General features: G+C 40.3%; 1 protein-coding gene across 1 annotated transcript; it reads right to left on the bottom strand.

Annotated features, from left to right (window-relative positions):
- Positions 1-339: 339 nt before the first annotated feature.
- LOC144528129 (phosphatidylinositol-binding clathrin assembly protein-like) lies at positions 340-26876 on the bottom strand. Its single transcript, XM_078266594.1, has 19 exons — positions 26015-26876; positions 18715-18857; positions 15920-15995; positions 15406-15508; positions 14787-14880; positions 14575-14686; positions 13984-14090; positions 12631-12672; positions 10698-10783; positions 8061-8163; positions 7405-7538; positions 7112-7209; positions 6836-6949; positions 6685-6715; positions 6370-6511; positions 5268-5291; positions 4729-4785; positions 2719-2838; positions 340-1953 (listed from the first exon to the last, which is right to left on the bottom strand). The coding sequence occupies exons 1-19, from the start codon at positions 26142-26144 to the stop codon at positions 1939-1941; spliced, it is 1731 nt and encodes a 576-aa protein (XP_078122720.1). The 5' UTR covers positions 26145-26876; the 3' UTR covers positions 340-1938.
- Positions 26877-27510: the final 634 nt, after the last annotated feature.

Here is a 27510-nt window from a genome sequence, read left to right as displayed (position 1 = left end):
CAGACTGACACGGGCACAATAACACTCACTGCTAAGTTAGTACACGCTACCAGCTCACTTGAGACCTTTCATCTCTAACCGAGGAACATGACCCTGTTTATCTCTATGGGAAGGCATGTGCACACAAACACACATACAGTACATGTACATAGAACAGACACAATCAATAGAAAACAACTTCTTCCCCAATTGATTATTGCCCCTTTCAACTGTACATCCCAGCAATGATTTTAGGTTTTTGTGCAGCAGAGCGTTGTCCCCTCTTTGAAGGTTTGTGCTATATATATATATATATCTATATATATAGATATATATATATATCTATATCTATCTTGTCTGTCTGTGGGTCTTACTTGACCTTGGATCTGCCAGAAAAGCCACATTAACATTTAGCGTCTCATTAAAGCCTCCCGGCTCTGGCTGTCTGAATTAATCTGTATGTCGTCACTGCAGGCATTACTAGGGTCATGGTCGACAGACATTACCCTCAGTCGCTTTAACACGGTCTGGTCCTCATTTGACTCCTCCGACTGACCTTTAGCTTTCATGTCCATAAACGTTAACACTACATTAGCAAACCCCTCTCTGTGGTAGCAGTGTCTTTAATTACTCCAAGTGGAGGTGAAACATCTGCTGCGATAATTACCCTTATCCAGTTATTCTGGAGTGTAAATGACTTCACAGGAGAATCATTTTGAACAGAACGAATGCTCAGGATAGGGAGGAAATCATACAGTTGGGAGTTAGACCATTTCTGCTTGGCAAGACTGAGAATCACCTCCTTACTAATATCCAGTCACCTCTCTATCTGGCTCTGAGTGCATTTTTCACTATTAGAGCAGTACGGGTATAACAGAACAGGTTAGATAACAAAACAGCATTCTGTACAAAAACCTGATGTGGACAGACAACACTACAGCAAGGAAACAGCTTTCTAAACAGCCTACAGATGGGTGAAAAAGACAGCAACGAGATTACGTGATATTGCACAGCTGTAGAGAAAAAAAGAACAAAATACAAAGTGTGTACAGCGTGACCCCAAGTAGCAACATTAGTGTAAGAGGTTTGTTTACATCCAAATGCGATGCCTGGGTCTGGCTCAGTGCTTTCATTAGTTAGTTCCAGTGCAGTAACACATTGGTACCTGGCAATAGAGTAATGACATCAGGTACCAAAAGAGAAACACATACAGTACACACGTTACACAGCCACGTCCATCCACACACACACAAGCGCGCCCACAAATTATCGTTCCACGCCAAATTTATGATAAGAAGTTGGCAATTAAGAACAAATGGAGCTCATAAAAAGACTCAAACGGTAATGATGATGCAGCACATTGAAATGTAGAAAAGGGACACGCACACACGCATTCAAATCGATTACATCTGACATCAGGTGGTGGATGACACGCAACTGGGAACCAATCTGAACAAGACGCTAAAATCACCTAAACAGACATACACCCTTGGCAAAGTTCACATTGAGTAAAGTGCCAACAAACAATCCAATCAGAGAAAGAGACGCGTGTCCGAGTTTGAAGTGGGTTTGTTGTTGTTTTTTTTTATACAGGAAATGATCGGGGTGAAGAGGTTAGGAAGTGGCAGTAGAGCTTCTGCACTTCCATCGAGCTGTCATCAAGGGTCATAATCGCGGATGGATGAGTGGGATTGATGCGGAGCCTCTGGTGCCCCATTCAAAGACGGAGAAATCAGTAGCCACATGAAGAGAGGAGAGGAGATCAGAGGGTGAGGCAACATGGAAAGAGACATCAGCATTTCATCTTTTATCCGTCCTTTTTCCTTCTTCCTCTCCCCTTCCTTTTCCTCTCTGTCCTCCTCTTTCTTCCTCCGGCACTGGATTTGGTTCTGGATTTGTTTTCTTCGACTCTATCTCTCTCTTTCCTCCGGCTTTGCTGCCATGGTTACAACATCATGCCTACATGAAGTGCATCTACAGAGGATGGGGGGAGAATGGAGAGTAATTTAGTTCAACAAAACACCTCATCAAGTGTTCAGACATCTACTGACAAGCATATTACTTGCCGCAGTGCCAAGAAAACAGCTTCTCAGGGGCATAGGTGTGCAGTAGGTAATTATATTACTTTATGTTTTGAATAATTGGTCAAAATGTACTTTTTTGTTCTCCTGAGAGTCTTGTGGCCGTACCAACTGATGATTACTCGCTGTGAAAAACACTATCTTCACGCTGGTCAATTATCTGACAACATGATTCATTCTGATTCTCAAAAGGGTCCACAGCTTGAATGTTACTTATCAGTTGTTACGAAGAGCTATGAATCAGTGTGTCAATCATTCCAGATTTCAAGACTTGCAGACACTGAAGCATTCATACAGTTAAAGGAAGATTCCACCCTTGGTTGTTCTTATGCGGTTATAATTATATATCAATTTAGGATGTCTTATTTGGTCTACCCACTTTTTTTCTAGTTCCTTTCCTACTTCTGCTTCAGCTAGTTATTTTCTACACTTCCCAGAAAAGTGTTCAACAACCGTCAGATAATTGGCTATAGCTCCATAAGCTCTATAAACAGATATCTGCATATGAATGTAGAATGTTTAGGCAATGGGACATAATGTTGGTATCACAAGCGTTCTGGTTTTCGTTTAGAGAGCAAAAAAGGCGTCTGTGTGTGTGTGTGTGTGTGTGTGTGTGTGTGTGTGTGTGTGTGTGTGTGTGTGTGTGTGTGTGTTTTACCTGTGTCCCAGGGATGGGTCCAAAGGGATTGGTGGGTCTCAGGACAGGCTGGTTGTACATGACAGGCTGCGGGGGCATCATGGGAACGCCCCCCATCTGATGACTCATCTGAGGCGGGAGCTGGTCAGGTGGGAGAAAGAATGGCAATAGGTGAGGAGTAGACAGGATAATGTGGATAGAGAGAAAAAATATATTTCAGATTTAACCCTTGTAATGTTTTAGAAAGCTGCACACATTTTTTGTGTTATCGGGTCAAATTTGACCCGTGATTTAACTCAGCCCAAAATACTCATAAAACAATGATTATCATCCAATATTGTTTTTCACCTCAGAGCAAACTTATTATGTATTCATTTGCATTGCGTTTTAAATGTAATTTTGTTGGTCCCATGGACCTTTTCATCAAAGTATACCATTATATATATATACTAGTTTTTAACTTTAAAAATGTTTAAATTCACTCATTATATTTCCAATAATGATGACAATGGGTAATTATGCTATCTGACTATAATAGACTAATATTAGAACACACCACCAAAAGGATTTGTTTGTATGTTTTTTCAGCTTAATATTATTAACCATAGTGCCATCTGTGGTGTTACGGGTCAAAATTGACCCGTATAGATTTAGATTAGGAAAAGGTAAGTCTTTGAACAAGAATACACATCTAATGAAGAGGAGGATCCAAATGACACAGATGCTCAAAAGAGGTCTTCGAATAAAAAATAATTGACATTTAATGGTCGTCAATCCCTTATCACACCCAAGCCAGTGCACCAACTGAGAACATTAACCCAACATTGAAGGGTGTTGCTGGATGGAGATCGACAAAACCAACCTGGATTCTTACATGGGGCTGTTGCTACTTGCTGGGGTGTACAGATCGTGGAATGAGGCTACAGCTTATGGGATGCTGAGTCAGGCCAGAGTATATTTCATGCTACCATGTCACTTTGGAGCTTGCTCCCATTAGGGACGTTTGGGACAAATGGGTGCAATACTTGCCATACATGTAGCCTCATTCCAGGATCTGTACACCCCAGCAAGAAGCAACAGCCCCATGTAAGCATCCAGGTGTGTTTTCTCGATCTCCATCTAGCATAACAGCCTTCTCCTTTCCATGTTTGTCGTCTCAAGCCGGATCTTCTCAACAGATGGTGGTATGAACAGCTTAAATGCTGTCTTGATGTTTTGGCCATGTGACACAGCATATCTAGTAGGCCCCGGGGTCATTCTGATGATGGTCTCAGTTGGTGCTTTGCCTTGGGTGTTATAAGGGATCGATGACCATGAAATTTAACCTTTTAAAAAAAAAAAAATTGTATATCGTTCATGCCACGCCCCTAGAGATAACTACTTGTGAAAAAAAAGTGTTTGTGTGTGCGTGTTAACAATCAAGTTTTTTTAATTTTAAATTTTTAGTCAATGTATCGATATTCTACGAGGAAAGGTTGTATTCCCGTGGGGGGAGGTGTTTCTTGGGAAGACAGGGTAGGGGAGAAAAGGGGGGGGGGTTAAGGTAGGTGTGTGTGTGTGTGTTGACATTCAAGTTAATTTTTTGTCTAAATGTATCGATATCCTGCAAGAAAGCCTGTGTTCCCGGGATTTAGGGGTGTGTGTGTGTGTGTGTGTGTGTGTGTGTGTGTGTGTGTGTGTGTGTGTGTGTGTGTGTGTGTGTGTGTGTGTGTGTGGGGTGGGGGAAATTGAGCCAAATTTGATCCACAGAGCTACCCACAACTTATGCTACAGGCAATATTCTCTGCCGGGTATTTAACCCGTAACGCCACATATGTTGTATGTATATTGTGACACCATCTTTTGGTGTGTTAGAATAGCTGTTTCTGAGGATATCATGAAGCCTTGTTCCAATCAAAAAAAGCAAATGGTACTTTTTACATGTCTGAACTTCAAAATGTGTCAAATTTAAAACTAACACCATATAAGGGTAGATCTAGAATAATGCCAGTAGAGTATGATTGTATGGCTGAGATTAAAGTGGTTCTTTACCATTCCATACACAGGCACTTGGGGAGTCGTCATAGGAAAAGCCACTGGTCCGGGAGCCTGTATGAAAAAAAAGAGAGAGGAACACAATACAAAACACTTTCTGTCTGAGGTAGTCTTAATCTTGATTACAAACATAATCCTGATGCTGTCAATTTCATGTCTAACCTGTCAAAGATGTCAACCCCAAACAAAGACAGAAATGTCTTGACTTTCTTTAACATTTGCATTTCTTTGCATATAGCAAGACACCTAATCACGAGCAACAAAAAGAGGTGCAGCATTTAACAAAGTAGAATTTAGGTAGCAGATTGGCAGCCTGTAATAATCACAAGGGATGAAACAACAAGGCAGGCTTATTGTGCTGCCAAGGCAGCACAATAAGCAAAATGATTTCCTTTTCTTCTGATAATTCATTTATCACCTATAATACAAACAGCCTAATAATAAAAGCAAAGCAGAAAGGTTTTTGGAGGATGTCAGGATGAAATCAGGTGCAAAAAGATGAGTGAGGACGAGGTGAAGTGAAGGAAGGTACTTACATATCCAGTATAGATCATCCCATTCTGTAGAGTTTCAAAAAAAGAGAGTTACGACAATAAAGGCCATGCTCGTGCTTTTTCTCTAAATGAGCAGAGCAGATAAACCAGACCTTTGCTCAGTCCTCAATGTTCAAATCACTTCTACTTTCTATTCATGTCGTGCCACCTGCTTTCCGAGCCATTTGCTGAATAAATGAGCGGTTTGAGTCGAGAGGTCAATCAGACGAAAATTAAAAGATGAAACCAGATTGAATGGAAGAGACTTGCGGATAATTAGAGTTGAGCACAAAGGACACACACACATTTGGGAACTCCTCCAAAAAGCCCTGAATACAGCAGAAAGTTACATTTGGCCAACAGGTACATTTAATGAGTTTCATTCCAGAATGAGATATCAGACCATTAGGAGAAACTGACTTCAGAGACTGAATGATGGATGGCACCAATTTAATACACAATACAATACTTTCTAAAAAGATTTCTGCTAGAGCAGTGCAGCAGTGCTTTCCTTACAAAAAGGCCACATTTACAAAGTTGACCCTGTATAACATAGGGTTGATTTTATTTTTCATTTTCTATAGTTATTTTGTAACTCGCAGAAAACTCGCTGATTTGTGTAGTTTACACTATCATGTAGTAGGCAATTTTTTTTCTCCTCACGGTACATTTCAGTAAAGCGTCGGCTGAGGTTTTTCTCTACTTTGGAAATCATGACATTAGAGCTCCAATCTGAGACTTTTCTGCGTTTCCCTGTTTTATATCATAATGAACTACATATATTATATTTTTTAATTTAATCTTTCACAGCTTTTAAGTGTTGGCAGAAACACTAAAGTACCTTTTCCATTTGGATTCCACCACAACAAGCAGTGTGATATATGTGCGTTTGTTGGGTGAAAGTCACACCCAAAACGCACAAATTGGCACTGTGCTAGTCAGTTTTTGGAGCATACTCACTGATAATGGTGTTAATATTGTCCTGCTCATAACCGACAGGAGAATAAGTGAGCTGTCAATCAATCTGCGGTGCCACATGTGACGATGCACAAAAAGAAAATCTGTCCAGAACTTGACGACAACACGAATGAAGCTTTTAAATTACCATCTGAGGGCAGGGCATGGGTGCAGGTGCCATGGGATGGGTGGTGTGAGCCCAGTTGGTGCTGGTGCACATGGTCTTCGACTGCCAGCCGCCTCCTCCTGTTGGCTTCTTCTCTACCAGCTGACTCCACTGGAGCTCTGGCCTGATGAACACATGCACACACAAACACACAGAGCATTTTCAGGTGCAAAGATTATGCAGAATCCGAAAGAAAAAATATGAATCATAAAAGAGTTTTGACCGCAATAAAGCCCGGATAGTCAGCTGAGTCATTTGCTTGTGGCTTAGTCTTAGATGTCAGGAAAACACACTCACTTTTTAGCTGGTGTCCCCCCAAACTGCAGGTCTGAGAGAAGGAAAAAAGAAACATAACATCAGCTGAAAGGAAGCAACACGGCCAGAGAAGAATAACAGGAAAAATGGAAGAGGTGACATGAATATTTGGCGAGAGATTCTGTATACTCACTACCAACGAGGTTGGCTAATGAAGAGTCCAAATCATTGGGCAGCATTTTCCCAGAGTGCAATGCTACTCCGGGGCTGTGAATTTGAGCAGGTGGGGCTGGCTTTAACAGGTCACCTGACATAACGGTTACCATGGTAACATGAAAGGAGAAAAGAGGGGAAATGAATAAAGAGCATGAAGCAACTGGGCATCACAGTGTATCCAGCTCTGATCAGTGTGTAGGTTTATTTGCACGCTTCGCTGTATGTTTGCATGATTATGTGTGTGAAGTCCTACCTCCCCAGGCATTGTTATTGTTGGGCACAGTATGTGTGGTCGGGATGGGGGTGAAATTAGGCTGCAGGGTGAACAGCTCACTGGTCAGGTTTGGCACACTGCAGGAAGGAAAATGGAGAGCAGAGCACAGTTTTGTTTCTCATTTTATTTTAATGTAACCAGAAAAGACCATTTAAAAAATCTGATTTCTAATGCCAGCCAGGCAAAAATGCTTCTTGTTGAAGAACTGGAGTCTTTTGGCACCATACATACACCCTTTGTAGCATTTTTTACACTGTAGATGTTAGACTCACTGGTTGCTGACGGGTACGATTGGTGAGTTGGAGAAGAGATCTGTGGCCGCTCCGCTGCTGTTGGCACTGCCCACTGACTGGGTGCTGGGTGACACATTGGGTGTCTGAATGTCAATCACCTTATGACCGTCCTCCTGCAATGGGAAGCATCAATAGTATATTATAATGTTTCCATGGTTTGTACATATCCCTGCAGCACACATGAATAGTGTTAACCTCCTCTAGAAATAAAGATGTAGCCATTATAAGTATTTCTTTTCCTGGGTGCTTCTTTATTTGAATGAAAAATCCACTGCAGAGGGTCTTGAGATTGTGACTTCATTGTCATTCTCTGTGTAGCTCTGAACGTTATGGGCCGGCAGCCAGAGACAGACAGTGTATTTAACTGTACTGCAGGACTAATGCACTTGTCCATTTAACTTCAACAACAGTGTGGAGGACAAAAATAATTAATGTACACTTCACAGAAGCTAAAGTGATTTCTGTGTGCTTTTCACACATTAAAGCAAAAACTGTTCATTTGTGAAAAGGTATGTGCACTCGCAATTATCATATTGTGGTTAATTCAGTACAGTATTGTTGGTATGTCATATTAGCGGTCTAAACCTGCCTATATGTGTATGTAAAAGTTTAAATATGTCTTGCAAATGTCTCGCCTTGTGTTGCTGCAGTCTGTTGTCTTCTGTCTTGTCGTCCATACGGCTGAGAGAGATCCCAGTGCTGGAGAGAGAGGACACTGCACTGGACAAGGTGCTGGATCTTAAGGTGAGACACACAAACATATCTTTGCAAAGCTGGCGGCTATATTGTTTTGTTTGTCTTTGCTCTTTCTATTGAGTTGCACTTTACAGTGCTTTGTAATCTTAACTTTATTTTAACAAGACTAAGAATATTGCAGCTCTGTGAGGCTGTAATGCTCATTTTAAAGAAAACCAAACGGTTAGACAAACGAAAGTGCCGGACACATTTTTATTTTGACTAGATGATGCACTAGATGAAAGGTCTGAAGATAACAAAAGTCATCAGGATTCTTCCTCTGGGTACCATGGCTGTCTGCACCAAATGTCATGGCAGTCCATCCAATAATTCTTGAGTTATTTCAGAATGGTGGACTGACCGACTGACTTTGCCATCCTGAAAGTGATGCCATGCCACTAACATGGAGAAAAAGTTTCCAAGCAGTAGTAATTTAAATTATTTTAATAGCTATTTAATGTGTGTAGCTTAATAATGCTTATAGACTTTTTATTTATTGTTGGTCATTTTGTTTAATTGTCTGAGTTGTGCCCTCTTTTCTGGTTAATTCTAATAAGGCTACAGTGAGGAAGCATTGGCACATTTCATACGAGCTTGTATATTTATTTGGTCTATTATCAGTAATTGATTATCAGTTGTATGCACAGGCTGCAAAGTGTCGTCTAAAGAAGGCCAGGCAACTTTATTCATATAGCCCAAGACAATTCAAAGTGCTTTACGTAAAACATTAAAGAGCAATTAAAAACAATTAAAAATGTTAATTAAAAAGAAAAGTAAAACAAGCTAAAATAGAATAAGAGAGGTATAGTACAGAATACAAAAATAACTGTTACAGTGCAGTGTAAAAAATGAACAATTACTTGATTTAATAAAAGGCAGCATCAAACAGAAAAGTCTTCAGCCTTACTTTAAAAGAACTGAGAGTTGCAGCGGACCAGCAGTTTTCTGGTCGTTTGTTCCAGATATGTGGTGCATAAAAACTCAACGCTGCTTCTCTATGTTTAGTTCTGACTCTGGGGACAGAAAGCACAGAACTGGAGTGATCCACTTTCTTGGTATTAGTGAGGACTCGAGCCGCAATGTTCTGAATCACCTGCAGCTGTCTAATTGATTTTTTAAGGAGACCGGTAAAGACACAATTACAGTAGTCAAGTCTACAGTCCTGAAGATAAAAGCAATTTTTTTCTAAATCATGCTGAGACATAAGCCCTTTACCCCTTGATATATTAATAAGGTGACAGTAGGCTGACTTTGCAATTGTCTTAATGTGGCTGCTAAAATTCAGGTCTGTGTCCATGACTACATCAAGAAGTGTGGCTTTGTCTGTTGTTTTTAAAATTGCCGATTGAAGCTAGCGCTGACTTTCAGTCGTTCCTCTTTGGCTGCAAAAACAACTACCTCAGTTCTGTCTTTGTTTAACTGATTGATTGAAAGTTCTGGCACATCCAATCGTTGATTTGTTCAATGCACTTAGTGTTTGTATTGGACCATAGTCCACTGGTGATATGGTTATGTCAATTTGAGAAAAGGAAAATGAACTTACTGTTGGTTTGGACATTATGGGTCTTGTTGCTGATGCTGTTCCACTTCACTAGTGCATACGTTGACATTTACTGCAATTTATTTTGTAGCCTGAAGGTGTTATTTAATTTAACAGAAGTATTTCATGTCATCACATAATAACCACCCCCTCCCCCCTTTTCCTTTACGCAGTAGCGTTTACTCAGAGCACATTTTTACTGACCTACTTTAACTTTACTTTTATCCAATAACTAAGTCATTGTACTTGAAATAATGTGTCCATGACATGTTGGGTGAAATGTATTGAGTGAAATTTAGTACAGACATTCATGTTCCCTTTAGGATGAATTGAGTTTTCATCTAGCGCCATCAACAAGTAAAAATTTTTATTTGTCTGATTCCTGAGTTTAAAACCCCACAAAACTAATGACATTTCAGCTGTACTTTGTTTTAGTGCTATTTAGCAAATGTAGTAAATGTGTGCAAATGGTAACACTAAACTGATTAACATTACCTGCAAAACATCCGCCTGTTTTGTATTTTCACTGTGAGCATGTAAGCACGCTGAAATGAGCATTTAGCTCAAAGCACCACTGTGTCTAAATACAGCATCACAGGACTGCTAACATGGCTGGAGACTCTCTATGTCAAAGTAACAATTAAACACACACAACCAGCCTATATGCAAACGGAAATGATGTTGGCCTACGTGTTTATTTACATATAGAGCGGGGAAGTGAGATCCAATCACAAGTTTGTCACTCAGGACGCATTTGGAGACACATTCTACTGCCAGGTGAAAACAGCTGTCCAATAGTGATCCGATCACTCAGGACAGATGTTAAAACCAGGTCTGAACAGGCCCTTAGTCTTGTTGTTCAGAGTTTATTTTGTTATAAAAGTAGTACTAGTAGTACTAACGTCAGTACTTGTAGCAGTGATGACAGCAATTGCAGTGGGAACAGCAGATCAGTAATAGCAGTATTAAGTGGCTGGTGTAGCTGATGTGATCATACCTGCTGGCGGCCGAGAGGTCCTTGAGCTTCCTGCCCTCCAGAGAGGCTAGATGCTGCTCCAGAGCCTCCAAGAGAGAGCTGGGAGCCTGAGGAGGGGGTAAATGGGAGGGGAGTTGATGGGGTAGTGTTAGAACCACAGCCAAGTGGACAAAATGGGACACTGCTTTCTCTCACTCCCATCTCCAATCCTCCTCATTTTATCTCACTCACTCACACACACACACACACACACACACACACACACACACACACACACACACACACACACACACACACACACACACACAAAGCAGCAGCAAAATTAAGACATTACCCTCAGATTCATTATGTACTCTACTACAGCTCTTTGTTCTTTTTTTGCATTTGGTTTCATCAGGTTTGGTTGACCAGCATGCACACATCAGCCTTGGATCATGCAAGCGAGTCCACAGCGGGACTGACAGGTCAGGGCAGAGCAGAGCATCGTCACTGCAGGGCTCCAGAGTAGAAACACAACAAACACGTCTGAATCGTCTAACGAGCCCATGCAGAGGCCAGCAGTGCACAAACGCTCTCATAAACACACACACACTTACACACACATACGTGTAAAGAAAATCACAGTCCAAAAATTAAGAGTTAACTGGTGGATTCCACGGTAGGTTAAAAGTCAAATCAACGTATTATTCATTTGATTTAGTTTGGAAATTAGGTAGCAGCTAAAACTAAGTACCAACATTTTATCCCACTGGAAGCCAAGGAAGTTAACTCAGTGAAATGTAAACGTCTGGTGAAAAACCAGGTATACACATTGAGCAGCTGGCCAGCACTCTTTATCGTAAAACAAAAAGGATGGATGGGTTCATTTCGAACACTATGTGATACCACGGTTTTCATCTAGAGCCTTACATTTCAGCACCAAAGAACACAACGCAAACACAACAAGCAAAGAAAAGATTTCTCATATACTTATTTTAAGGGGGAAAGAGAGTAAAATGCGAATTCTGGATATCCTTCTTCAGAGAAATCTAGAATATGCTAAAAGTTTAAAAGTAAAACAGACACATATCTATAGCTCAGTATAGCCATGGGTCACTATGTTGTTGAATAAGAGCATATAGGGTCTTCATAAGCACGACAAACACGACATTAATTTTAAAAAGTCAGCCCTTTTCAGTTTGTTATCTGATTTGTCACATCATAAACAGCCAATTATGGTTCCACTGAAAAGGACACTTTGCATTTGGGGCCTTTAGCATGATATGCAGTGCTTATGATGGCATTATGTACACCTATCCAAGTCATATTTGCAGAGACCTATTTAATAAAAACCATTCGCTGCTCTCCCCACAGCTAATGCAAAGGGACATAATCTTTTCAGGGAAATTATTTGAACACTACTTATTTTGGCAAAAACCTATTTCATCAAGCTGTGCTGACTTATTTATATGATAAGCCTTTGAATGAAGAGACAAGCCTTGATATTTACACTGGTGAAATGCAAGAAATACAGATAATAAGCCTCGGTCATGGATATCAAAAATAGAAATATGCACCAAAAAAAAAGGCTAAAAGTTTTCATATTCAGCTGCATAACTGCTGCTTTTAAAATCTTACCTTTAGAGTAAAATTTGTTCTGCAATGATTTAGATAAGAAAAAATGAAATTCCTGTGCTAAAGCTTACAAATTGTGAAAAACAAATGTGCTTTAAGGCTATTTGCAGGTCTTCATTTATTGTTTCCTCTCTATATATATCTAGAAAAGGAGAAAAAGTGAAGGAGTTAAGGAGAGTGAAGAAGAAAGGAGGACAGGGCAGCTGCAGTGTGGGCAGGTCTGTAGGGTGAGTAGGGAACGGGAGCGTTTAGAATGAAGCATTATGGGTTTGACTTGACGGATTTAAATACTGGTTGATTGACTGGTTGATTGACTGATAGAGATGAGATGTAGACTGACCTGTGTGAGATCGGGGCTGTCGCCCTGATCTATCCCAACTCGCTGTGTCACAAAAAAGGAGGGAGGGGTTGGGGAGGGAGGAGGGAGGCAAAATAAAAAATAAACCAAATGTAATAATAAAACAAGGAATAAACCAAAAAACCCAACAGAGTAAAAAAGGGAAGAGGCGTGTGAAGGAGGAAGAGGAGGAGGAGGAGGAGGAGGAGGAGGAGGAGGAGGAGGAGGAGGAGGGAGAAAGAAGAATCAAACCCAAGCATTCATTACTTCATGCAGTGGCTGGAAAGAAAACAAATAAAAGACAACAGAGGAGGAGGGGAGGAGGACGCATGCACACGCATACAAACACCTATATATACACAGTATATGTACACACACTTATAAGTACACGCACACACTGAGATCTGGAGACTGGTTTGAAATGAATGCTGAGCACACCGACTGATTGAACAGGCAGGGCAGAGAGGGCAGACAACAGGTCACTGCGAGGTAAGAAACATCCAAAAGGAAGACACTCAACTAATGTTGACTTTGAACAGAAAGAGAAGGGGGGGACACAGATGAAACAAACAGACAAACACACATTTTGTTAGACAGGTAAAATGAATGGGTCCTTAAAGTCAACGTTAGTCTGGTTTTGTTTTTTTCTTTGGATTGAGCGGCTACACCCCAAACCTTCTTCCAAATGGGAACGAAACCAAGCAGAGAGAAAGCCTTTTAAGATAGCGCACGGGATAATGCTACGCAGGATTAAACTGTTTATATTCACTGTGAAGCCTTGCAACGACTGCAACTGTTTGGATAACAGCCATTATAAAGATTTTTTTAAGAGAAGGGAGGAAATAAAATAAGAGGAAGACAGAGATAGTGATAGAAAAAGAGCTTGCTTGGGCATGCAGTGCAGGCATGTGAACAGGCAGCACGCGAGGGGTCCCTCAACTGGAAGCTCTACATGAGTGGCTCTTTAATAGCCTAAGACTCAGCCATTAATCACTTGTCATGGAGTAACCCCCTCCCCAGGTCAGGGCAAGAGAAGGACAGAAACAGGAGGAAAATCTAGAGGCAAAAAAAGACTTGGAAGATTAAGGAGAGCCACTGATCTACGGTCAGTTTTTAGGTTGGACCGTAAATCAGATCCCACAGGTAACAGAAGTCTGGAGCGAATCTCAACCGCTTTAAGTGGATTTTCTCTGCAGGTTAATTTCTTCTGAGAAACAGGAGACAATATAAAAGCACATGGAGATGTGTTTATAGGAGACGTTCGAGATTCGCCCCAGACAGATACTCTTGCCCTCTCCAGTGGTGTTTAACTCTGTGTTTCCTCCGTGGAGGAGCAGCAAGACAAACGGACGTTACCTCTGCCACTTTGAGAAACTCGGACAGTTTGGTCATCCTGTTGAGGAAAGTCTTGTAGATCTCCAAAGCTTCTTTGCACTGGTTCTTCTTCATGTCAAAGTATTTCTCTGTGTATCAGAAGACCACAATCAGCATAAGATCACTATTTATTCACATATGGAGGGAAAAGTACATCACCATAAGTAAATACTTAATTAGGATTTATTTTAGTTATAAAAAAACTGCTTAAAATAGTTTTGTCCTGATAAGCTTGGTATCTGTGCAGGCTGAAATAAATTCCACATAGAGTCCCAGTTACTATATAACCATAGTTGAAGCACCTCAGATCAGGTCAATTAAGTAATGGGTCATTTAATGAACTCCTCACTAAAGACTCTGATGGTCTGTTTTCAGCCCTTGATTCCTCACTGGCTTAATAATTAATGAAAGAAAAGAAGGTGATCTTTAAATGGACTTTTAGAGACAGTCGGGGGAAAAATTGATTTCCCCTTTAAGAAGGATTGAGTGGAGTCACGGTCTTGTGATCGCAACATCAGAAGCAGATTACTGCATAAATACAACTGTATCTGCTGTATTGTACGTATGGTTTACCCAGCATGTTGATGACCCCTTCATTGTAAGCAGCAAACAGCCGTATGGAGTCTTTAAACAGCAACATGAAAGCTGTGTTGATCACTCCATTGGTCAGCTCGTTGGAGTTAGGCTGGAGAAAGGAAAGAAAAAGTAATTAAAGAAACACAGATTGGATCGAGATATTGCACTCATTTACATGCAAGTCTTGTGTCTTTAAGTCAGATGTTTACCTGGAAATCCAGCAGTGCGTCCAGCTGGTTCTGAATGATGGGCAGAGTCTTAATCAGCTTCTCCGTGTTCATGGTGCGCATTACACCTTCGGCCCTGGTAACAGACAAGAATACATGCACACAAACACGCATGCAACAAACACAGAACTTATCAGGCCTGTAGACTAAAGCGTGTATGTGTGTAAGAGGTCCCACAGATACATGCTCTTAGTGTGGATTTGCAGCAAAAAACTAAAATAAAAAATTAAATTGAAACACATTTTAAAGTGAGACGGTGTTAATCTTGAAATAAAATATAACACATCACATTCTTCCTCCTACAACTGAAAAAGTTGAATTTATGAACAACAAAATGCACCGTTGCTCAGTTCAATACACTACAGCTTTATTTGGTATGACCAGTGAGTAGCATGTTGGCTAAATTAGGTTAAATTGTTTGTTAACAAACTTTATAGGTGGTTCAGTTACCATTATCCCATTTGTGGCCACAGTGGACGCTGTTCAACATCAATTTGCTATACAGTTGAAGTAAAGCATAAAAATAAAAAATAAACATCTGGTGCCACCGCCGTGCCCCTCCATATATGTGTGTGTCAGTAGTGTGTGTTGAGTTTGTTACCCTCTCTTCATCTTGGTGAAGTCCACTGCTGCTAGTCTGTAAGACATGGCTTTTTCATTCAGGTAGCGGCTGTAGCGTCTGATGAAAGTTGACATGTTATACCCTATAGAGGTACAGAGGAAGCGCTGTAGTTAGAGACTGATTACCTTGGCCTTTTTCAAACCAGGTTAAGAAGCCATAATCCCTCTCATATGAAATGGACTAACTTCTCCATGAGCAATCAGATTTTCTCCAAACTGGCCGTTTTTACCGTTATTTACTTTTGAATATATTTAATTACAAAGTTACCAAGCATGTGTTTCCATTTCCAGTAACATTCAGCAGCTTCTTGTTTCAAACAAAAGGCAAATTCTTTTGAAGCATTTTAATCCTACACCGTAGCTTCCCTTGGAAATGGGCTCTGAAATGGGCTTATTGATAGTGTTCCAGAGCCAGGGAGAGTCTGACATAAAGTCATTTTGTTAGACGTACAGCACTGCTGACTTTACAAACAAGCCAAATAGCATTAAATCACCTTGTAGTGCAGCTTTATCAAGAAAGTTGTTGAGGTTGAAGAGCGTGTTTCTGGAGGCAAGGTACTGCATCAATCTCTGATGGAAAAAGCACAGAGAAAAGAGTTAGTGAGTTATCTGATGCTGTTCTCTGACAATATCAAGTCATGTCCACTCACAATAACAGTGTCTATGTTACGCAAAGCGGAGGGTTTATTTGTAGACAGGAGTTGCAGCTTCACATCATTTCACAGAGGCTGAGTTTGTCTTAAAGTCATGAAATAAACACTTTGGCTTCCTCCAAAACTGATTTTACAATGATCCCATCTCAGCATCCTGTTTTAACAGGAAACACATTACATTAAAATGGTGTTGTATGAGGTTCTTATCCATAGTCAGTGTATTACCTACAGTAGATGGCTGCTGGCACGCCCCCAGTTTGGAGATGCAGGCAGGAGTACCGACACGGAAGCTAAGCAATGTACTGCTGTGGACAGAGGCTGCAGCAAAACATAGCCTATAGTTTAGCATACAAGGTAACGTTTAGCCTAAAAAAGGCCCACCTAAAAAAATCAATATCAGTTTAAGTGTACACATAATCAGTTCCCTGTCAGAAAGGGCTGTCTGACGGCAAGGTAAAGCGGTGATAATTAGTTAATATAGCGTACACTTTTTTTAGGTGGCTAAAATACGTTTTTGCCGCTGGCCCCCTGCTTCTCCAAACTGGAGGCGCGCCAACCGCCATCTACTGTAGGTAATAACCTGTAGATAAGTGCCTCATACAACCCCAGTTAAGAAAATCCGACCTTTCCCTTTAAGGAAGTAAATGTGCCGATTCATGGACTTTAACCCTCACAGTTTTTTTCTGATCAGGTAAACTCAAAGCATCATGTCACTACTCGTGTTAACTTTCTTTTTTGAATACTTTGAGAGGGTCAGTGTACCCACTGTAATCACTCTTTCTAGTCTAAGAAGCTTATCGTTTAACATGTTTGATGTTTTGGTTGTTGCTCCTGTGAGCAAGCGGGAGTGAGGTGATTTGTCACCCTGGCCATTGAAATGTCAGCGGGATACATCATCGGTCCTTGTTGGACACGTGGAAGATACCGCTTCAAAGAAACTCGCTGCAAGAGTTGGAGAGAAATTGCAAAATGTCAGTCGCTGGAGAGATCAGTCTCTCTCTCTCTCTCGCTCTCTCGCTCTCTCTCTCTCTCTCTCTCATATTTGTGTGTCTGGAGGCGCAGAGAGCATTAGATTGTACAGGTATGTCTTAGTTTCATCCTTTCATTGCCTCCTGTGTGCACTGTTCTGATGCTTCAATATAGTAATAGTTTGTCCTCTTGTGTGGGCCTTCAACTAACATTACATTATCAATAGGGCTGTCAATCGATTAAAAAAGTTAATCTAATTAATTACATACTCTGTGATTAATTAATCAAAATTAATCACATACATAATTAACGATGCCTGAACCGATACTTTTTAAGAAAGTAAAAAAAGAAAAAAAAAAAAAAGGGTACTAAACAACAGTTGGTGACATTAAAGAACGGCTTGTTTATTGCTAAGGCCATATGGTCAAAATTAAATGTTTAATAATAATGTATAACAATAACAATAACTTATTTCACTAGTAAATTGCTGTTGAACGACAAAAACAACCACCAGATGGTAAAGGACATTTACAATAACTTCAAATGCACCACGAGGCTGTAGTTTACCAGTTTCATTGAACGCACCGTCTGTGTTGTTTCTCCGACGGCAGCTGCAGATTGTTACATACCGGTGTTGAATCCTCTACAGTAAAACACAGTCAAACTTTATACCGTTTAGTGTTAGCTGTCAGCATTTTAATTGTGTTTAATCCAGCTACTAGCTAGCGGTAGGCTAACGTTAGCTGCTGTCGAGTATAGTGTTAACTAGCGTCACTTGCAGCGGTGTTTGTGTTTCAGAGCATCAGAGAGAAGCGCAGACATATCAGTGGCACCAGATTTCGGTATCCAGGGTCGGCAGGAAGAAGATTTTTACAAGTAAATGTTCCAATTATTAATCCAGGCAGAACATTCACGTCTCCCTCCTTCATTTTACAGTCCAATGGTGGCTAGAATGGCTCCGGGTCAAACGTCAATATGGAATGGATTAATCTGCGTTATTTTTTCTCAGATTAATTAATCGAAATTAACGCGTTATTTTGACAGCCCTAATTATCAATAATTGTTATCCCTACAATTAATAGATTATCTAAATTGTTGTTTGTATGTCCTGACTAATGGAAAATTGACAATGCATTTTAATACCAATCTAGTGTGCTCATCCTGAAGCTGATATTTTACAGTTTACCACTGTAACTGGACAAAGCAATCTAGGCATAGATGGTCATTGTTGGTGACCTTCAAACTTTAAATAAGAGTGAGCTAAACTGATCTACCCGAAATAAATAAACTCCTAGGGTTATTTAGGAAAATCACTGCTATGAGAACATTTTAGAGCTTGTTCTGTTGAGGCCACATTATACATTTTCGATCTCATTAAACAAGCATGTTGCAATTACTTTATGTCCACATAGGTGTATATAATTCTGAACGTTTTACTGAACAACTTTGTGGGCTAATACAGACAAAGGAACCACTTGCTCTCTGCAGCTAATACAGTTCTTCTCTGTCCCAACATGTAACCTAATGTCATCCCTCTTACAGGGGTGTTCCACTAAACTACTTTTGTTATGTCAAGATGACAAACTACTTTCTTGTCATCCTAAGAATTTGAAAAATAACCATCTTTGCCCTCTCTGGACTTCAATACATCGGTGTCCTCAGCTCACCTCGTTGCCGTACATCATGAGGTGGTGTGTGGTGATGAGCGCTTTGAAAACCACTATCCAGCTGTTGCTGGCTGTGCGCTCCAGCAGTGTGTCTGCCAGGTGGGGGATGCTGACGTTCAGCTCATTGGTGCAGTGGATCAGGTCTGAAAGACACAAAGAAATAACAGAGAAAACTGTAAAAGAGAAGTAAATGTTTAAGCAAATAATTAGCAGAACAAAGATTATAGAAACAGGCGTGTGGCCAAGAGTCTAGAGATCACTTTGGATATTCATGTCCTTAAAATCAACCCTGCCTGTTCACTTACTGTAAGTCACCGTGAATAAAAGCAGCAGCCACCTGCCAATATCATAATTTATAACCTTAGAGAGCTTACAGGTTGAGTTATTAAGAATCAATGGAATGAGTGAACAACCACAATGAATGCAGTCTTATGGACTGCTGCATTAATTTTGACTCACTCAATATCAGCATACAAATCAATGATAAATGATTATTTAATAATGATAGAGACTGTACAGACAGATGAATCAGAACCAGGGCTACTGAATCACAAAATCTATTTTGTGGCTGCAATTCAACAGTGCTACCTACTTACTCCACCAAAATGCCAATACATTATCAACTCAGAAGATGGAAAGTTACATTACAAGGGATGCATACTTAAACTATCAAATGAATAGCCTAATGATGAATGATGAGTTTTCTTCCAGAGCAGCTTTGTGAAAAGTAATGGACTAAAACTAAGTTGTCTCCAATGTTTACCCACTGAGACTTGCATCCAGAGTGCACATTTTCCGATTATAGGAAATGTTGAACACATTTAAAAAAAAAAAAAAAAAGAAATTGCTCAGTGTTCTGCTGCATGTCTGATTTAAAAGGTCCAACAAAATGGCAAGCTGAGTGTACTGTATGTGTTTTTAAATAAAGAACTGCCAAGTTAACTCAGTAACAGGACCCATTTTCAAAAAGCAAGAGAGTTTTCAGTTTTATATTTATGATATGTCCCAAAAATAATAGGTCATTCAAAATTCAGCAGTACAACTAGAACAGATTGGTGGAACAATGCCCTAAATTCTTTAAGGATTTCAAGCTCAAAATGTAAAGTATGTTCAGCCTCTGTTTAATCTCAAAGATTTACTGACTCCCTAGTTAAAAAACCCAGCTTTCAAGAGCAGAAACACGTCTGTTCTTATGTGCTTATTCAGCTGTGATTCAGCTGAATTACTATAAAGAAAAGCTTGTTAATATCTTCAATGACAAAGACAATTGTTTCTCTAAACTTGACCTTGTCTGTTTTATAGTAAAACCCTATAAATGGACTGTATTGTGCACCTACTGTAGAGATGCTCCGTGTAATCTGTTCTGTGACATTCATCAGCAAGTTTAAGATATTTTCCTGGATGAACCAATTATATTTATTTTGCTATTTTGCTCTGAAAGTCTCTGTTTAAATTGATAAACACAATGTTCTCTGAGATTGTGCAATTTAAAATTGAAAACCCAGCCAGGAACAGAATCTAAACTAATGTCAGTGTAAACAAAACATCTTAGTTAGTGAAGGATCGTTGGAACAATGTGATATAATATCATAGAAGGATTAAATCATAAATATGAAAAAATTCAAAATGAGTAGCAATTTTAATTGAATTTGAGAGCAGAGCTCATCATAGTAAAGAACAGCACATCAACATATAATGACAAAATAGGAACTAAATTAAAAGGCAGATTGTGAGTGAAACCGCTGGGGGAGTGAGATGAAGTGAACTTGCATTCAAAGACAGGTGGAGAGAGAAATGTGCGTGCAGAGTTACTGTGAGAAAACTTTCTGAGGCAAATCCTTGGTCTGTTTCTTCTACAGGAACAGAGATTATCAGGTTTTTTTTTAAAGCTCTGTGATGTTTTCTGTGCACACGGAAATGCTGGATACCAAAGAGTCCCAGTTGATACCCTGGTTAAGTGTTTGATGCATGTCAGAGGCACCTGGAGCATCGGCAGTTCAGTGCAGCTAATACTTCAATCCTGTTCATCTTTACTTTATGATATTTTTGGAGTGTGAAAACCTCAGTGGCAACAACACAGCCAATAATAACTGTAACAATATTGATTATAGTCTCTATCGACTCATCCAACTTTGCCTGCCATCACTGGCAGACTCTCACTCTGCTGCATTAACATCATGACAGTTGGTCCACTGCATGATCTGTGTACTTCCACTATCTGAAAGTAACATGTGTAGAAAACAATGTACAAACCTATCAAATGATTCTCAAACACATTTTGAATAAGTATCCATATACAGCAATGCTAACAATACAATTGTAAGGATTTTTTATTTTTCAAAGTCCCTTTTCCTAATTAAATCTCAGGGCATTAATATCAAAACAGTACATGGTAATAGTAGCGTTCAGTTATGCTTTACACATTGTTAATGGTTTGTTTGTGAATTTCCTTCCTGGCTCAATAATTAATGGGACCATATTGATTTCAGCTAATTAATGTTTCCTGTCAAATGTGATCACCATTAAGGTGGACAAGCAACACACTTTTTAGCCACTAGCAGCGTTGCTGTTTGGATGGCAATGTCCGTCCACCACTTTGGTCCCGACTGAAATATATCTAAACAGTTATTGGATGCATCACCATGACATATGATGCAGACATTCATGTTTTAGAATAAATGTACTTTCCATATAGTGCCATCATCAGTTTAACTTCCTATAACATCCTATACTTTGGTTTATGGCCAAATACCTATAAAACTAATGACATTCCCATCAGCCTCAGCTGTTTAGTTCGCAAAAGATAGCATGCTTACACCTCTAAAATAAGGTGAACATGGTAAACACCTGCTAAATATCAGCGTGTTGTTCTCATTTAGGGCAGTTTGCCACCTCTATTTGAGCTGCATGCTAGCTGTAAAAAGCATGCAATTCAGTACTTACAGTTATAATTTGTTGTATAAAAGTATAAAGTTATTGCAGCAAACTATTGCTGGTTTTAGCTGTTTTTATGGAGAATTGTTGAATGCGTAAGCTAATGAAGAGTTAACGGTGTTGTAAGAGCATGTGTTAATTGGCTAGCTTAGCATGTCAGCTGCAATATTTTACGTTTAAGTAAGATTAAATGCTCACCAACATGCAATATTGTTTATTGCGGTGGAAATACTTATATGTATGCTTGTAAGGAAATATTACATACTGGACTGTAAAGATGGCTACATTAAAATGTGCAATTGGACTATTTATATGCAATGTTTTCTTGTTGTGACTGTTTGTCAAACTAGATCAATAAGTATTTATTGGACACTGTTAGCTAGCTGTCTTGAACGCTGATGTTAGCAGTTAGCACAAAGCACCACTGTTATGTACAGCCTCACAGAGCCAGCTAACAGGCAAGTTTAAAGACATTTCACTTTTCACAAAGTAATAGCACTCATGCTTCTACTTCAATATTATAACACCTAAGTAATAGAGCTACTTCTGTCAAATATTTTCATGCTGGGTCCACCTGCATGTATTCCTTTGGGGGATAATACAACAGCTAGGATTTAATCATCAATGTGTTACAGTGTTGATAGCTGGAGCGATGTGATGAAATATCAACTGCCAACTGGGATTATTGATCAACTGCAGTCCACGTAGGAAATAATGTATATCATTAACACAATTATAAATATGATTTAGGATAACATTAATACAAAGAACAAGATGACAACATGGTGTCATCAAGTTAAAATCAGTTCAATTGTAATGCCAGTTAGGATAACATATAAAACCAGTGTCATAAAGTATGTGTGACTGGAGGGACTGTAAAATGTAATAAAATAAACTTTATTAAAGATGTTTTAAGACCTTAGCTTTAGATAAAGTGAGTCATTTTCAGGACCTGAAATTGCATTGCAAGATAGGGTCATTATACTGACACATACAGTAGATGTGGGAGTAAGTGTGTGGGGGTTCCATTCATGCTCTGTGAGTCCATTGTATTTTTCTTTTTATCTCTCATTTCAACATCTTATCAATGTCAATTAATTTGGCTGAAAGGCCCAAAAATGTGGCAAAAGGCCCATGATTATTCTCAAGACGTCAGGTTGCTTTTGCAAACATCTACAGTACATCACTATTTCAGCCATGACACACAACCAAATAAATCCTACACTAAATCACACGGCTAACTCTGCTTTCAGGGCAGAAGGTCATTTTTGGCCTGATTACTATTCTATGTGTGATGAATCTGGTTTCTATCGGCCCTCGCTACTATCTCAGCCATGCAGAATACTGCCTAGTCAAAGTGGAATCCCATTACTCTGTCATGCTCATCATTTGCTGTGGGGTAGTAAATAATCTACATTGGCCATTTATGTCACCAACCAGTCTGTCAAGGTCATGACACCATAATAAAAAAAAAAAGATGCCTATAAGACCTGGGTGAATAGCTTCAATGGCCAGCATTGCATTTGATTTATCATGCGTTGCATTTGGAGAAATGGCACGACAATTCATCTTTTCTTTTCACTGTGCTTGGCAAAGAGGTATCGATAACAAGGTGAGTATATTTTAAAGGTAATTGAAACGTCTGTATTTATCAAACCTCTTAGGTAAACGGATCCAGAATCACTGCCCAGGTTCTGTCTTTTCCAATCCTAACGTAGCCTAGGTTAGCTCCAGTGGAAATTATTTTAAATCTTCGCCAGCAACCTTTGTTTCGTCATATGTTGTTCCTTTAAGTCTAGTCTGTTTCCGACATTGATTCTATTCCATTTGCCAGTGTCATGCCTGCTGAAGGCTGCACCCTTCCATTACCTCAAAATACAGAAGAAGTGTCTGCCACTTTTTAGACCCTGTTTAACAGGCAAGTTGAATAAAAAATGACTCCAGTGGTGGTCTGGGTGAGTTGCATAAAGAGGGCGTGGGTCACACACACCTGAACTCTCAGACCTGAGATCGACTCACAGTCTCTTACAGCTCACTCCTTTAATTGAGTCCATTGCTTTATCTTTGCATTCTTTATTCCCTTCCCCACCACGGTCCTCTCAGCCAGCCGAGGGAAGGGATTACTGTAGATCCACTGACCTCCTGATTACAAACACACTTCCTTCCTGCATCTTTCCCTTAACCTCAAAAGTGCAGCGTCTGCACTCAATAAAATGCCAGAGAGTTATATCATGTCCTGTATGGAGAAGAGGGGCCCCTCTAGCAGGAAATAGAAGTGTTTTAGCGTGAAAGCTAGCTGTGTCTATTAGAACAGCTGCATCTGACTGGCTCAAGTACAACACGTTCATTCAGCTAAAAATTCAATTCAAGCTTCCAGGGGGGGAATTGAACCAGGCCTTCAGTTTCTGCTTTGGCATGGAGCTTTTTATTCCATTAACAATCAGAATAAGAGCCGGATCAGAACAAAAGAAATTGCCTCATGTAACCACCTCGACCAGAATGAACTGTATTCTGAAACATGATTGTCCTTGAGACCAGTGGTATAGACCTTTGTATAATCCATTTCACGGATGAAAATTAGTCATGTAAATGCAGTTCTATTTTAAGAATATCTGCTTTCAACCGCAGTTAAGTGACATTTACTAGTTTCTGAGAGACCCGACTCATAGCGGGTGCTCAAGGTGGACTACCGACTACTATTTAATAACTGCAGGGGTACTGTGTTCTAATAAAACTGTGGTTTCGGCAGGAAGCACAATAATAAACCAATATTGTTGCCAATCCGTTGATGCCCTTAAACTGAATATTTTCCTCAGCAATTATAATAATACTTTATTTGGACTCATCATTTGGCTTGATTTTCTTTAGAAATTAAAAACATAATCACAGTCAGTGTTGGCTAATGTAGCTTTAGAAGTCATCTAGTTTCCATCTGGACCAGCCAAAATGAAAAACCTCACAAATGGCTACAGCAGTAATACCAGTGAAAAACCTAAATAATTAGCTTTTAGTGGTGGTCACCACCAAGATAACGTGTATGAAATCAAAGCAGCAATTACTCGATACTGAGTTACATAAGAGCTTTTTCATCATAAGTGGATTTCTGAACCTTTTCAGACACCCCCCCACTGGGTGTTTTTCTGCTGTAATGACCTTTTTAGTACAGGGCAAGTGATTCAGCCCTAATTTAGATGTATTGTGTTGAGGTGCCCGGTGGCATATCTTGTGATGTCCAGAATTCCCAGTGTCACCTCTACTGTGGACATGACTGACTAATCCACTGCCAAACTTGCCGGCTGACTGGCTGGGTGTGTAGCTGGGCGACTGACTCAGGCTGTTTGGCTACCTGCCTTGTTGTTTCTCTCGGACTGATTTCCTCTTGATTAGCCATCTTGCTATTTGCCCGTCTGTCTGTTCTAGCTGTTGGGCTGACTGCCTGTGAGTCTGACTGGCAGCACCATTGATTACCCGTGCTCTTCATCGATCATGCCAAGTAATTATAGTGAGGCAGAAAAGCCACCTAACCTAATAATCACTGATAAAATCCACATGTGAGGAATCCTCCTTCTCCCTGTGTACATAATTACTGCAGTGTGTACACACACACACACACACACACACACACACACACACACACACACACACACACAGCTAATTAGCAGAATGTGGAGATAAAGAATCTGACTCAGTCTGCTTTAACGCCTCATTGTAACACCCTGCCGATATACAGTAGACCTATACACACTGACTCTCTGCTCCCTCCTCAAGCACCTCAGGACTGACAGCAGTAACACATCCATTAATGACAACAATGCACCAGAGGACATGACAGTGAACTTGAATATGGGATTATAGAAATGATGCGAAAAATATTGGTGATGCCGCAGAAATAGCCTAACGCACATTTTGTACTGAAGTGTCTCGTAGTGCTGTCGCTGATAGTGGCGTTAATAATGGATAGGCCTGTATTGTAAAGCGGCTGGTTGCAATATGATTAGCCCATACCAGAGTGGCCTATTTCCCCTGAATGACATGGCACAGATTGTACCTGGCTGATTGCCCCTCGCCTTATATATTAAATGTAGCCTACTGCTTAGGCTACATTAATGGCCAGACACATTGTAGCGCGTGCTTTGCTGCGTAAATCCCATTTTAATCTAAGGGAATGTAATGGTGTCTAATTAAAGAGGCAGCAAACATAAAAGGCCGGATGAGAGAGCGAGAGAGAGATATAGAGAGAGGGAGAGAGAGAGGGGAAGCATAACAGATGCTGTTTATACAAGCTATCCTTTGTGAGGAAAGATGCGGGTTGTTGGATTCATGCAGGCTATCTATACAGTAAGCAGTGATGGCATGATTAACCTACAGTCAAGGTGTTTCTTCTTGGGTCCGCTGACTTCATGCGTCGTGGCCTTGCAGACGGCTTTGCTGATGGCAGACCCGGTCATGCTGTGCTGCGCGGCGGCGATCCGGTCCGTCAAAGACTGTCCCGACATGTTACTGAGGAGGAGGCGCCCGTGGTGGTGGTGGTGAAAGAGGCGGCAGGCGGAGTGATGGCCGAGGAGTCCGGGTGGGGGGAACCGGTGAGGACGATCAAAATGTCTTTAGAGGCAGGGAGGAGGGTAGTGCCCTCTGCGAGAATCGGCCGTATGAGCAGGAGGAGGAGGAGGACAGCAGCGTACACCGACGAGGATCCGGTGGGAGAATTCATGCGGCGGCCAAATAAAACATAAGAAGGTCACATCCAGGGAACATTTTAATATTCGGTCGAAGGCATATCAGGTACCGAGCTGCAGAACCAAGATATTAGCCTTTGTAAAAAAATAAATTAAAAATAAAACCCTGAAATGTAGGCCTATAATTAAGAGCGACCTGCATCAAAAGTAGCAGCCTATGATAATATATGACAATGTGCAGTAAACTGTAATGTAGGCTATCCCTGAGATGCCGGCGGTGTGTGCCTGTATACGAGAGATGAATCCGAAATAAAGATGGCAATAATCGAAACACTACCGGTGATTATTATCAAATAGCCTATATGCGGCACCCCCTATGACTGAAGACTCATTTTTCAAAGACGATATAAAACAGCATTGTCCTTCCCTTTTCTCCTCTTCTTCGCTCGGGTTCTCCTCTGAATCTACGCACAGATCCGACCGCAAACAGCTCTCTGATCCACACAGCACCCCGCGCTGGTTGCATCTAACCTTAGCCGCTTTGATTTTCTTTTTCTTTTTTTAGCCCCCAGTCTTTTTAATCTCCTTACAAAAGGGTGTATTTCTGTGTAGAGGTTCCAGTCAAACTTGTGTGTAAAATGGCAGTACATGAATCAGGTGACTAGGAAAGGAGGGCGATTGGGCCACTTCTCAGGTCCGGGGAGGGCATCTTAAAGCAGAAAGGTGTCCCCGGTTTTTCAAGGCAAGGGAAGGCATCAGCTGGTTCAGGGCTCAAGAGTGAACTCTCGCTGATTACCTGCCGTCCAATGAAATGTAGACACATAGGGAGCAAAATCCATGATAACTTAGCTTCAGTGTGATTCTTGCAGCTCATAATGACAGAAAATGTGTGTGTGGTGACCCTGATCTAGCCTATTTTATAGTGAGTTTTATGCCATTAGCCTGCAACCTTTTTTAAATTATATTAATGTGCAGTGATAGTTTAGTGTGTTTTATTATGGTACCATAAAATCCTAGCCTATAACATTCCTGTGAAGTTCCCCATTTGGTGACATTTCTTGTAGCCTTAAAGTTAGTCCAGTTTGATTCATTTAGTTCCAACATTCCCACTATTGATGACATGTATTGTTAAGTAAATACCAGCTGGGATTATTCAATGATGGTTTCTGCTTGATTTTAAAGGCCA

Source organism: Sander vitreus, chromosome 13 (genome assembly GCF_031162955.1).
Source record: "Sander vitreus isolate 19-12246 chromosome 13, sanVit1, whole genome shotgun sequence".
Lineage (NCBI taxonomy): Eukaryota > Metazoa > Chordata > Actinopteri > Perciformes > Percidae > Sander > Sander vitreus.
This window is presented reverse-complemented; position numbering and strand designations above follow the sequence as displayed.